Raw genomic sequence first — 13,689 nt, 5'->3', positions numbered from 1 at the left:
TGACCTTTTTTTCCCCCTGACTCAGAAATATTGCAACACCAAAGGCAGAGATGGCACCACATCAAAGAGTCCCGAAGTTGTAAAGGAAGAGGTTTCACTTTCACTCGAGTTGAGGTGTTTTTTTTTTTTAAGCAAGAGTTCAAAATACTTCAAAAAAGTAACAGAGATGATAATGGGATCGAAAAATTCAACGGCATCTGAAGAACATAATTCAAGCACCAGTATCAGGGGTAAGATAACCCACAGCAGAGCAGTTCCCTGGACTATAAGGACATTGAGGTTATACATCTCATCTGGGCCATGTTTCTGCAAAGGATGTCAATTTGCAGCCCTGTGACAATAAAGAAATGTGGGATTAAGAAGCAAGAAAAGGGGGAAAAGGGCTGGTTGATTCTCCCACCGCCTTTCCTTGTTCCTAAAATTTCTGTTGCCTGGAAATGGCTGATGAGAAGCCAGGATTATGTAAGCACTTGCCAACTTTTCACCCGTTCAGAAAATTAAAGCCTGAGTGATGGGTAGCTTAACCCATCCTCTAAGCACTGAACTAAAACATGTTTACTAAGGACAACTTGAACAGTGAAACCTATTTAAAAAAATCCAGAAGTGACAAGGACTTGACAATTCCCAGGATTAAAAAGTTGCATATATTACAGACAAGGTAATCTCCTTATAGTAAGATGAGGAAAAGGAAAATAAAGCCTTTTTGGTGTGCAAGACAGTTTTTGTTTTAAAGTGTATACATCCTGACTGAAGACTTTTATTTTCCTTCTGATAAGCATGAGAGAGAAGAGCTATACCAGCCCTCAAAATCCATATTAAGTTCCATTTTCCAACAAACCCACTGCTCCCATAAAACATGACCCATCAATAATAAAACATGAAGCACTGTCCTGTAGAAATGGATCTTCCTAAATTTAATCAGGCTAACACTTAGGTGCTACAAGACAGCAGGAACTAACCAAAGTGTAAAATATCTCGAGCTAGTTTTGAGTACAACTTCAGCTATTGTGTCACCTCAGCAGACCTGAGCTTTCCTGAACCTTTCCTTGCTGTCCTTCAAGTGGCATGTTACCTTCTGCAAATACTCTAATTTAACTGCAGCTGAAGGCTAGTCTAAAATCTAGACTGAATATCCTGAGCTGGAAGGGACCCACAAGGACCATCCAGTCCAACTCCTGGCCCTGCACAGACACCCCAACAATCCCACCCTATCCCTCAGAGCATTGTCCAAACCCTCCTGGAGCTCTGGCAGCCTTGGGGCTGTGCCCACTGTCCTGGGGAGCCTAGGCAGTGCCAACCACCCTCTGGGGGAAGAGCCTTTTCCCGGTATCCCACCTAAAAACCTGCTAGATTTTTTTTCCTTCCCCCCCCCAAAAAAAATGAGGATTGCGTTCATGGTGTTAATTTTTCCTTTTTTTTTCCATTTACCAACAACACACTGAGGTGCCTAAAATGAGCAAAAACTTCCTGCAGTCACACTTCTTCCAGTTCAAAACAAATGTGCTTATGCTGGCAATAAATTTGGATTCACTGGGGATGCTGTTGGAAAAGGGGATATTCTCAGCAATGTTTCTGAGGCTCTAAAAAGAAAAAAGACCCACCCTAAATCCTGCTACAAACTGAAGCTGCACTGTCCACTGGAGCATTAGCAATGCAAAACTTCAGGTGGCAAATACCTAATCTGGAGACTGAAGAAGAAATCGTGTCCCCTGCTGCTCAATCGCTGCTTGAGCAATGGGGTTAGGACAGCAAAATAAACTGTTTCCTGCAGGAATGCACGTGGAGTGGTGTAACACAAGTGTGTGGGTCTAGAAGAGGGAATATGAAGTATCCAGTTGCCTGGAGATCACTTACATCTCCAGGAAAAGAAAAAAAACCCAAACAGTGGCTTTTTGTACAATGCTGGCAAAAGGCAAATCCTCAGCTGGTGATAATGATTACAGTTCCACTGAAGGCTGATGATGATGTTCCCCTTCTGGTCCTACTGATGGAGGGGGGGAAAACCAACAGTCCTATGTGAAGAAAAGCTGCAATGAATGAGTGGAACCAGATGTGAAATTTTGCATCCAACTATGGGAATTGTGGGATGTCTTGGAAAATTTCAGCTGGGCAAAGCCCCAGCCAGCCAATTACAAAACCTACGTTCCTTCAGCTTTAGAAGAGGAGAAATGACTTCTCAGAAATGCCAGAAGTGACTCAACTGTGATTTTTAAGCTGCTTTAACAGCATCCTAGTGATTTCAAGTAGTCCTAAGACTTCACCTGTGATTGCCTTCCCGTAAGTGGAACTACGAGTGCTCAAATCAGGGCAGAAGTAACACACACCATGTTTTATTGTGACTGCTGTGTTATGAATATATTGGTTCCTTCCAGTCCTAACTGCCTTCCCCGTGAATTTTAAAATATGGAAAACCAGCAGTAATGGTTTACTATCTCCATAAGTAGATAATATCTCCATAAGTAGGTCATTTTCTTAAAGGCAGTGCACTGCTGGTTTACCACCACAGACACACACATTTCAAAATAAAGCGTTTGTTCAGATCTGCAAAGGAGGGGAGGGACTGTGACTGTGGAAGCACTCACTCCAAGATCAAGTAGAGCCTAATTCAGAAAGACAAGCAGGAAAAAGCCACGTTTTGCACCTTCTATGAGAGCTTTGCAGGGAGCTGGGACATTCTGGAGCAGATCCCGTTGCCGCGCGCGAGCCGGGGTTTGAGGGTGCTGCACGTTGCATATTTCAGGACAAAAGCAGAGCCACATTATGTCATTAGATAAGTGATAAGTTCAATCCTTACCAAGTTTTCTTGGTTCCTGGCTGCTATTTTCTGATCATCTTCTCCCCCATTTTTCATGTATTTGACCTCTTCCACTGGTTTGATCCTATACTCATCTGAGCACCAAGAAAAAACAAAAAAAAGAAAAAAAAAATTTTTTGAACCAGTGTAGTTCAGCAGCTGGGACAGAAATCAAGCTAAAACCAAAAGAGCTGACTAGAAAAGACCCTAGTTAAGCAGAGCAACTAAAAATTACATGTATATAGTTTTAAAGGCTTAAACATGACTGATACCAAGGGAGATTCTCCTGACTGAAGCTTCAGTAAGAATTTTCAGTACTAGTTTCCAGAAGTTGTTCAGTAGCTTCCTGGTCTAGTATAGCCATGGCACCACAAAACAGGGATGTTTGGTGTGTACTCTCTCCCAAATCCCTAGTTTTCTGTATAATATGTTCAGTGCAAACAAGTTCTTTGCTCCTGCATCCTCCCTGGATTTTTATTCTCAGTGGGCAACCAGCAGTTACTACGGAGAGGAGTCTACTCACGGATACTCCTTGCACTGAAAAAAGACTCCTTTGAAAAGCAAAGCTGATAGAGGGTACTGAAAATTTAAGTTAAAAGCTGGTAAAAACAACTCACACCAAACTCCACTGCTTTTATTTTTTCTTTTAATTTTGTTTTTCCTGAGGACACAATGCACAGTCAGGAATGATTTCTGGAGAGAAGGCCCCATGCCGACCATCTTCCCCTTCCCATTTCCCCCCCAGCAACCATTTTTTCCTGCATATGAATATTACCCAGACAGAAATCCAGCCTGAAAATAAGTAAGAAAAAAAAGTAAGATTCTTGCTTTGCCCTTAATATTTATCAGCTTTGCATTTCAAGTCTTCAAATAATAAATTCCCAGCTCCAGTATGGAAATATTTTCTGTCCCACAGGAAGCTTCAATAAAGAAATTTTTTTCTTTGGTAGGACAAGACTGGATTTGGGGAGAAGTGATTCTTCTCTCCAGCCTGAGAATCCAGTGCCTGTAGTACCAACACTGCCTTTTCTCAGTCTCTTTTTGCCTTGTAGCACATGAATCTATTGGAAAAAACACCCAAAGTTTTGCACCCACACTCCTCCAGCCAGGATGCATGATGCAGAAGAGAAACTTTATCCCACAAAAGTGGCAATTAATACAAAGTGAAATGAGACACAGTACACTGGGATAAAAGGCAAAACCTCAGGAAATTAAAAGAAACCACACAAAATTCCCTCTTTTTTGTGTGTGCTTTCAAGCAATTTCTCTCACTTGATGAGAGAAAAACAGAACACAAATGGATTTTTCTGGGTTATTGCATTGCTAAAAAAGTAATCAACACTATTTAAAAGGAAAGTTGTTTTCTGGAAACTGTGAACCCCAGAATCTGTGAGTTAAATAAGCCTTATTTTGAAAAGTAAGGCTTATTTTTAAAAGGCTTATTTTAAAAATAAGACTGTTAGAAAAATAATCCAATTTTAAAAAGTACAACATGGGTTTGCATTTGGTTTAGTCCGTATCTATATGGAGGTTTTTTATTATACGGTTTAAATAAAACTGTGGTTTTATCAAATAGCAGCATCTCAGATGCAAAATCTCAAAACAGATGGAAGAATTTAAGGCAATATTATTAGATGGGTAAATGTGAACAACAACTCTGAGGTTTTTTTCCTTTATTTCAGTGTAATTTAGCCACTCTGGAGGTGACAATTCATAAACCCAAAAGGGCTGAACACAATAAAGACTGGGAGTTAGAAGTACTTGATTGACTGCAATTATCTAACTTCCATTTTGCTCCCAGCTCCAGTGATCTCTGCTGTGATTAGCAATAAAACCCACATGCAGAAAAGGCATAAAACTCCCACGGTGGCACGTACAGATTGGAATGGGAAAACAGATGAGCGGGAGAAAATAGCACAAAGGAGGTTTGCAGAACCCTCAGCCAGCCCATGGTAACTGAAAGAGGGAGGCACGTTCCACCCAGCCCAGTGAAGAACGAGGAAGGGATGGAGGTCCTGATGTTCAGCAGCAAAAATAACCTCTGGAACGTGTCTCCTGCTTATTCCAAGAGATTAATTGTGCTTGAACACCGACTGCATGGTAGCCCTGTGGGGACTGTATGTGAGGGATGCTTCCCTGAAAAACACCATCTCTTGCAGCAAGTCAATCAGGGCACTGATGAGCCCATGACTGATAACCAGTATAATCAGATTTATATATGAAATGTGAATACAGCTGGAGAGATTTAGAGATCATCATCAACAAAATCCCTCAAAAATGCAATCTTAAATTCACGCTGAACATGAGCACAGATCCTTCAAATGCTGCATCATTTGTCAGATGCGCCAAGTAGCCCTAAAATGGTGGCAAAGAACTTTGCAAAGATTTCTTATGTGATTTTCACAAGAGTGTTAGTAAAGTTTAATACTTACTTATGAATATAGTAACTACTCAGTTATCTGTAGCACAGTTGGCATTACTCTTCCCTCCATCCTACAAACTGTAGGAGTGCAGATACCTGGATAATTCAAGCTCAGTGCAGCAGCAAGGAAGTTTCCAAAAATAAATCAGTCACTTTTCACTACATTTTTGGGGCAAGTTGAACACACCACACCAAACAGCAAGTCTTACTTTGGAGAAATCCACTTCCCCCTCAGGGGAATGGCTTCCGACTGCCAGAGGGCAGGGTTAGGTGGGATACTGGGGAGAAATTGTTCCCTGTGAGGGTGGGGAGGCCCTGGCACAGGCTGCCCAGAGAAGCTGTGGCTGCCCCTGGATCCCTGGAAGTGTCCAAGGCCAGGTTGGACGGGGCTTGGAGCAACCTGGGCTAGTGGAAGGTGTCCCTGCCCATGGCAGGGGGTGGGACTGGATGAGCTTTAAGGTCCCTTCCAACCCAAACCATTCTGTGATTCTGTGGATACAGATTTAAAAAAATCAGGAGGTCAAAGTAGAAGACCCCTGCTTCTGCAGATGTTAGTAGAATCAGTCTTGTAATAGGCAGTGTCTTACAAAATTAATATAAATGTCATGGCTCTAATACACAGCATGTGTTCGAGCAGAAGAAATCTCTATTTGTATCTCAAAAACCAATATAATTTTGACATAATCTGAAGCTGAGGATCTGCCTTAAAGGCCAAGACTATCTCCTGGGAGGAGGTACACTAAGGAAGAGGCTTCAGTGCCTAAAGGACTGATTAGCAGCCAGGAGTGCCAGGCAGTTTATCAGCTCCATCGGTCCCACGTGTTCCCAGCAAGAAGTGCACGAAGCAATAGCTCACAAAAAGGCAAATGCAGCTCTGGCCTGTGGAAAGCCAGTGATCGACCTAATTTTGGTTAACTGAGCCATGAACAACTGTTTTATCAGATACACAGAGAGACAAAGCAAACGGATCAGAGACACCAGGTTTGAAGCAACATTTTTACTCATAAGCTCTTGTAATTCCCTATCCCAGGCAAAACATTTTCCTTAATACAGGGAGCACAAATATAATTAATACGTTGGTAACATTTGCTAGTATTGCTGGAAGTAGGTATAAACAAATATGATTTCACTTTCAAAGAGGAACCAGAGGGTGCAAAGGAGGAGAAGGTGGCAGTGTGGACACTTAGTTGGTGTAACAACTTATTCACAGATAAGGCAACATTCATTATTACAAATATACTAAATATAGCAATTAAATTCAAATAATTATTTGTAGAAGACAGGTCTTGCTGTATTAGGTTATTATTGGGAGGACACAACCATATAAAGACTTTTTTTGACTAGGTGAAGACCATATTTATCTTCTAAGACAAGGTGTTCAGAACCTACAGATTCTGAAATATTTAAGAGATTGTTCTTGTTCTAAAGTTCCTGTCAGGATGAAAGAAGTGGAAGCATGAAAGAATGGATGTTTAAGCAACAGGCAGACCTTGAAGTCATGGTCATTAAAGGCATTAGGTGAATATGAAAATTGTATTTAAGACAGTTTGGATGAATGGGCCTTTACTGCCTTTCCTTAAGATATTTGCAAAAAAGTGCTAACTGGGTTTTGCTCACTAAGGTAAGAGTGATCTGCAGTTGAAGAAGTAAAGGATGATAAAAATCACCTTTTGATTTTTATCTTTTGATTTCTACTAAAGGAAACACAACATTTTGAGGTATTTTGGTCTGAGTGATCAGAAATGAACCCAGAGAAATCCTGAAATGCTGACTGAGATCCAGTAGGACCTAATTAAGTCTGGCAGTTCACAAGACCCTTAAAACTGTAAGAAGCTTGAAATAAAGGATATTATACAAAGTTCTGTGCACATTTATCTTGCTCTATCTTTTCCCTTAATACAGTTTTATATATATTTTTAAAAAAAAAAGTGAAACATCTTGCTTATTTCTTAGACAGAACTAAAAATCAAGCAGTGAATATGATAAAAAAATTATGACACTATAACTCAGAGTGTGGTATGTCATATATAAAGAGAAATATATCTTTATGGTCCTTTCAGGAGTTAAAGTAAAAATCAAGTCCTGTCTTCTATTGTGCACTATATTATATAAGAATAGAAGCTTTCCAATAACTCATATGGGGGAGGAATGGGTTTACAGCACTGGCACAGCAAATCCTGAGTTGAAGCAAAGCAACTCAATTAAATCAAAAGAAAAACAACATAAATGAAGCACAAATAAAAGACAGAAATACTGTGAGCATAACACCCACCACAAAATCCCAGGATATAAAGCAGAGAGCAGGAACGCCTCTAGCTCCAAACTCTGGGGAAAGGCAAGGGAAGAAGAATTTTGAAGTTGAATATGTTGCAAAAATTCTCAGCAGGCAAATCTTATGAATGAAGATCTCCATCTGGAAACAGATAATTCCACCCAAACATGTCACCCGGTTGCCATGGCAATGTGACAAAGAAAACCAGCACTCATTAATAATGATTTCAGTGATAAATGAGCATATCAACTTATAATATTGAAACAATTATTGAAGGGGGGGGGAACTGTGGTTGTTCTTATGAGAAAAACTTCTTCAGTACTTCCAGCCATGGCTGTAAGTGCCATTACCACAGAAACATCAGTAATGACACTAATTCTGGTTCAGTTTGAAAAAAAATGCCACCTGAAAAAAGCATAACTTCATCAAATATATATGAACTCACTGTGAGTCTTGGAGAGATCTTTTGTAAAAAACATCTAGCCTTTAAATAAATAAATAAACAAAATGTTGATTTATTTTGCATTCCCATTTCAGACACCTAAGGACAAACAGATTTGGCTCTGCTGTCATCAACAGGGATGATGGGTGAGCCTCTCTTCTCTATTTTTAGTGAGCTATCAAGTATCAGGCAGGAGGTAAAAGTGGTACTTCAGTCACAATGCCAAGAAGAAAGTTTCGAAACACACCTTCATTTTCCTGTGCTTTGTATCTTTCTGTAGTCACTCTTGCCTTCCTATCACAGGACATGCCAAGATTTATCCTTTATGCATAATAAGACACATTTCTGTTCTGTGAAATACGAACTTTCTGTCTAACAACTTCCTCTGTACCATACTTATTTCTGCCAGGTGCAGAAAGTACTCCTACTGCTGTGAGTGTCATGGATCAAAGCTTCACGTGCTCTCCTCTCCCAAAGACTTGAAAGCTAAAAGCTATCTTTAGATAAAGGACTGAATTGCTCTTTCTAAAAATATTTGTTAAAAACCATAAGACATTTTGATGCAATTTAACTGAAACATATAACAGCAGGTGAGCCACTTGGATGCTGAGCACCGAACATGGCAAACATCATAAAATTACAAAATGGTTTGGGTTGGAGGGACCTTAAAGCTCCTCTCGTTCCACCCCCTGCCATGGGCAGGGACACCTTCCACCAGCCCAGGTTGTTCCAAGCCCCGTCCAACCTGGCCTTGGACACTTCCAGGGATCCAGGGGCAGCCACAGCTTCTCTGGGCAACCTGGGCCAGGGCCTCCCCACCCTCACAGGGAAGGATTCCTTCCCAATATCCCATCTAACCCTGCCCAGTGGCAGTGGGAAGCCATTCCCCCTTGTCCTGTCACTCAGGCCCTTTTAAATAGTCTCTCTCCATCTTTCTTGTCGGCTTCTTCAGGCCCTGCAAGGCCACAATCAGGTCACCCCAAAGCTTCTCCTCTCCAGGCTGAACAATCCCAGCTCTCCCAGCCTTTCCTCCCAGCAGAGCTGCTCCATCCCTCTCATCATCTTAGTGCCTCCTCTGGACCTGCTCCAACAGGTCCATGTCCTTCCTGTGCTGGGCCCCCAGAGCTGGAGGCCACTCTCCTGGAGCTCATCTCCAGTGCCACTGTGAAGGAGGAATAGTCTGATCTCCATGGCTACACTGGGAGGACACGACAAATAGAAAGAGCCGGGCCAGACATCAGGGAAAAAAATAAACTCTTTAACCACAAGGATAGTCAAGGAGCAGAATCAGATTGCTTGGGTGGCTGCAGTTTCCATCACCTGAGTCCTCAGCCTTGAGTGCCAATTTATTCCAGAATTGTTACTGTATGTGTATCAACTGCATAGATACCAGCAGAAGCTATGTCAAACATCCCCACAAAAGTCAACAGTTAGAGAAAGTAGTTGCAAAAATCTTGCAAATTAATATTTCTCAAGCTAAACACTAAGAAATGGAGGATATCTGAATTATCTTCTTAGCTGCAGCTTCAAGCACTCAAAGAAAGCAGCATGTACATGTTCCTTTGATCCTACATGGATGTTCCAATTCTAACTTAATTGCAGAGATTCACAGCTGTGGGGGTGGGTTTCCGATCCACTGGATGTGGGTTGGGAGTGAAATTTCATCGGAGATCAACCAGCACTGGGAGAGCAGCCCATTGTCTTCCTCTGTCAGCAACCCCCAAAGCTATCAATTCACAGGCAATTCTAGATCCCAGTGACCACGTTGTTTTCACAACCAGGAATAGAGTAATAAAAACAACTTATGAAATAAGCCAACCCATTTTTCTCAAAGGATTATCTGAAAATGCTCGTTCAGATTTCCCGAGTCAAGTTATTTTACCTTAATCCAATCTAAAAATACAGCCACTGCTGGGAGCTGAGGCACTGGACACCACTAGATATTAAACAGAGAATAGGTGCACAAACAACACACCAATTCTGCCAATAAAATATAAATCATCTGGCAGAAAAACTCTTTAAAAATCAACAGATGGCAGCACATCTGGAAAGACCACTCTCAAGTATTTTTTCTTCTTCCTACACAATCCTAACATGTGCCCAAGGAACGCCAACGACTGCTGCTGCACACGGCAGATGTGACTGCTAGGGTTATTTTTTGGGAGGAAAAAAGATTGAGACATTCAGTGTAACAAAAGTCAGACCCTACATGGAGGATTTCTGCAGAATTGGAGGGACACTTGCTCTAAAGCTCGGCAAGACAGGGATAACTCTTTTCTAAGCTATCAAGCAGCTCCATGGCATATACAGCTCTTCCTGAAACATTAACTCCCTCAAGGGTGATGCCTACCTGAAAAATTTTAGCAAATTCCCTTCTACTTTATCAAACTACCCCTTTGCAGGCCCAAATCATGACAGCTTTCAGCAGCGTTTCCCTCAAGGCCGACAGGTCTGACAGAAAACATCATCTTGATCTTGGCTGCTGCAGAAGCACCAAACCTTGTACTGCCACATGAACCCACCCTTCATTGGTGCTGTCAGAAGCTCCTGGTGCTGCAAACTGCTTGCAGCTCTCCCTGCTGTGGGTATCTCTGTCCTGCCCCGTGAAAGGCCCAGGTTGACGCTCCAACTCCCACAACGCCGCTGCTCATCGGGCGCCTCAGTTTATTTATCTTGGGTTTTCTGATTTCTTTCGCCCCAGTCTAAAAGTGGCAAACCATGACTAAGCCATAATTTAGCTCCCTTGCAGAGACACACCACTGAACATCAGCTGACACAACAGGACATGTGCAGTTGAATCAAGGAGGTCATTACTTGGTTCCTTCTTCTATTCGGTTTCTTCTTGACCAAAAAGTTCCCAAGGCTACTCTACATTTTGGACTGTCATATACTGCAGGAACTGTGGAAACCAGAGTTGTGCATCAGTTGTTTATCACATTAAGCATAAAGGCTTGTGTTAACTAACCTTGCCCCAGGGGCACAGGCCCACTGCTGCGTCTACCTTAGTGGCAGGTAGGTCAGAGGAGTACTTTGGCAGGGAAAAACAAATCAACACATCTATAGAAAGACCAGCACACTGAGGGAGGTGATTCTGCCCCTCTGCCCCCCAGGTGAGACCCTCCTGCAGAGCTGCTCCAGCCCTGGGGAACAGCATAGGAGGCACATGGAGCTGCTGGAGAGAGTCCAGGGGAGGCACCAAGATGATCCGAGGGATGGAGCAGCTCTGCTGGGAGGGAAGGCTGAGACAGTTGGGATTGTTCAGCCTGGAAGAGAGAAGCTTTGGGGTGACCTGACTGTGGCCTTGCAGTGCCTGAAGGGAACTCACAGGAAAGATGGAGAGAGACTGTTTGCAAGGATATGGAGGAACAGGACAAGGGGGAATGGCTTCCCACTGCCACTGGGCAGGGTTAGATGGGATATTGGGAAGGAATCCTTCCCTGTCAGGGTGGGGAGGCCCTGGCACAGGTTGCCCAGAGAAGCTGTGGCTGCCCCTGGATCCCTGGAAGTGTCCAAGGCCAGGTTGGATGGGGCTTGGAGCAACCTGGTGTAGTAGAAGTTGTCCTTGCCCATGGCAGGGGGTGGAACTGGATAGTGTTTAAGGTCTCTTACAACCCAGGCCACTCTATGACTTTATATAATATAATATATAATACACACACTGATGTGCAAGTAACAGTTGTTTTGTGGGAAATAATTTTTCCATCAAGATTTCTGCTTCATATGCACACAGGTCTGCAGATCAAGGACAGAAGAGAGTTTTCCAGTCAGGATACCACCTAAGATTTTTCCTGCTCTAGCTCAGACTTCCTCCAGGCTCCTCAGGGTTACACACTTCTCTTTATGCAATGAGAAGTATAGAAAGATGCACGAACAAGAGGAAGACACTGAGTACCCAAAACCACTTGTAAAACCATTCTTGGGGAGAAGGGGGCACATGGGTGTGACTGTATGTGGTAGGAGGAGGATCAGAAATCTTAAACTCCCCTGAACCCCATGAAGGGAGGCAGCACTCTGCTGCTGCTCCGCTCCCTCACAGCTCCTGACAAGGTCAGGGACCCTCTGGCCAAGTCCCCCACTGAACCCATCTGGCCAGGACACGTTGCAGCACCTGGTTCAAGCGGGGGGGAATGTACCACAACCTCAGAGGCCATTTCATTGTCTCAGGAAAAGACTTAAAAATGCAGCCTCAGCATCCTAAAATCCAGTTACCACTAAACACACAATTTCTGCCTCGCTTGTACTGTCTTCGTATTTAGGATCTGAGGAAACAGCATATATAATACAGTATGAAAAAACCAGTCATGTGATCATATAATTAAAGACTTTTGTGCACTCCTCTGCAATTACAAAGCCAAAAAACAGTGCTGGTGGTGTGCATTCATAACTATCTTTCAGCTACCCAGACTTTTGCTTGCTTCAACTCTATAATTCACATATATATATGTATGTATATACATACAGACACACTTTTTTTTTTATTTTTTTTTATTTAATTAACACATAACTTTGAGGCAGATGCCAGGTTGTTCAAAGGAAACCATTTCTCAGGTGGAGGAGATTACAGCCATGATGCTTGGCAGGAAGGATACTCAGTAAATGCAATTATCTAGCCCACTAAAAAGATCAAATTGAGAAATGAAAGCAGGAGAGGAAACAAGCAGCAGAGAGATTAATTAAAGGAACAGTCAGGAGGAAAACAAAGGGTCTGTGCCTTGAAAATACTGCTGTTCATATGAAGCCACCAGGTAGGTTTCTGGATGCCCCAACATCCCCCCACCATGACGGGGGAGCAGGAAGGGCCTCCCTGCACACAGCACAGCATGGCCAGGTTGGAAAGGCTATTTCAACTCCATTTCACTGCTCTGTTTTTAAACTATCCCTTGGAAAGTTGAAAAAAACCACCAAGCACAAAATATTTAAGTCTTTTCAGATTTTTCAACGTCATAATGAAACTCTCAGTCTCTGCTGCCCCAGCCAGCATCTGTCTCTCTACTCCACTGCAGAACAGTTATCATTTTAGCACTGAACTTGACAGAGACTATTCAGATTCCACAAAAAAACCCTAACTAAGCACCTCTGAGCACCCCTCGTGCAGCAATGGAGGTCCTGCTCCTTACAGCCCCACTAATGTATCCATCAATTGCTCCAGGAACAAAAACCTGTGCCACACTGAGCCACCCCAAGAGTTCTCTGGAAAATGTCATTACTACTCCACACCCTCAAAATTACACATATCCTATTACTGCACATACAGGATGAGGCATCTTCAGTTTCCTTGTCAATAAAGAAGCCAATTCCTCTTTACTTAACAAGCAATGCCACTCTCAATCAGTCAACTATTAAATGAGATTGTTGCCTTGCAAAGTAGGACTTGAAATGGATTTTTATATCCTTTCTGGCATAGTAGCTTTCTTCTATTAGTCTATCAAATTTTCACTGCTCATGTACCTCAAAGTATATTTGTAAATCAACAGATATTTCATTTCTATTAATTGCATTATGAAAGGGACACAGTAATTATCCAGGACAGTAACGTACTGCAGATCCATGATGAGCACAAACGTCTCCTCACTGCCAGTATTCCTTTAAACCAGGAGGGGAGGGGAGGACCTAATGAAAACTTGATTTATAAAAATACAGCACATATTTCCAGATGCAAAAGATACAAAAGTTAATTACATTACTTTCCTTACAGACCATCCAAACAGTTCCAAAATTAACCTATTGGGAAGATTAATATTTTACTCTGGTTACAATGC

General features: G+C 42.3%; 1 protein-coding gene across 1 annotated transcript in view; it reads right to left on the bottom strand.

Annotated features, from left to right (window-relative positions):
- The window catches only part of CUNH1orf21 (chromosome unknown C1orf21 homolog), a 113,466-nt gene that overhangs the window by 42,994 nt on the left and 56,783 nt on the right, over positions 1-13,689 (bottom strand). The window contains exon 3 of the mRNA XM_051794703.1: positions 2,795-2,889. Coding sequence (XP_051650663.1) covers positions 2,795-2,889 — 95 coding nt within the window. The remainder of the gene's footprint in view (positions 1-2,794; positions 2,890-13,689) is intronic.

The sequence above is a fragment of the Manacus candei genome, unplaced genomic scaffold, assembly GCF_025592945.1.
Source record: "Manacus candei isolate 608988 ecotype Guabito, Panama unplaced genomic scaffold, ASM2559294v1 h1tg000005l, whole genome shotgun sequence".
Classification (NCBI taxonomy): domain Eukaryota; kingdom Metazoa; phylum Chordata; class Aves; order Passeriformes; family Pipridae; genus Manacus; species Manacus candei.
The sequence above is the reverse complement of the archived record's forward strand: the minus strand, read 5'-3'. Positions and strand labels throughout refer to the sequence as shown.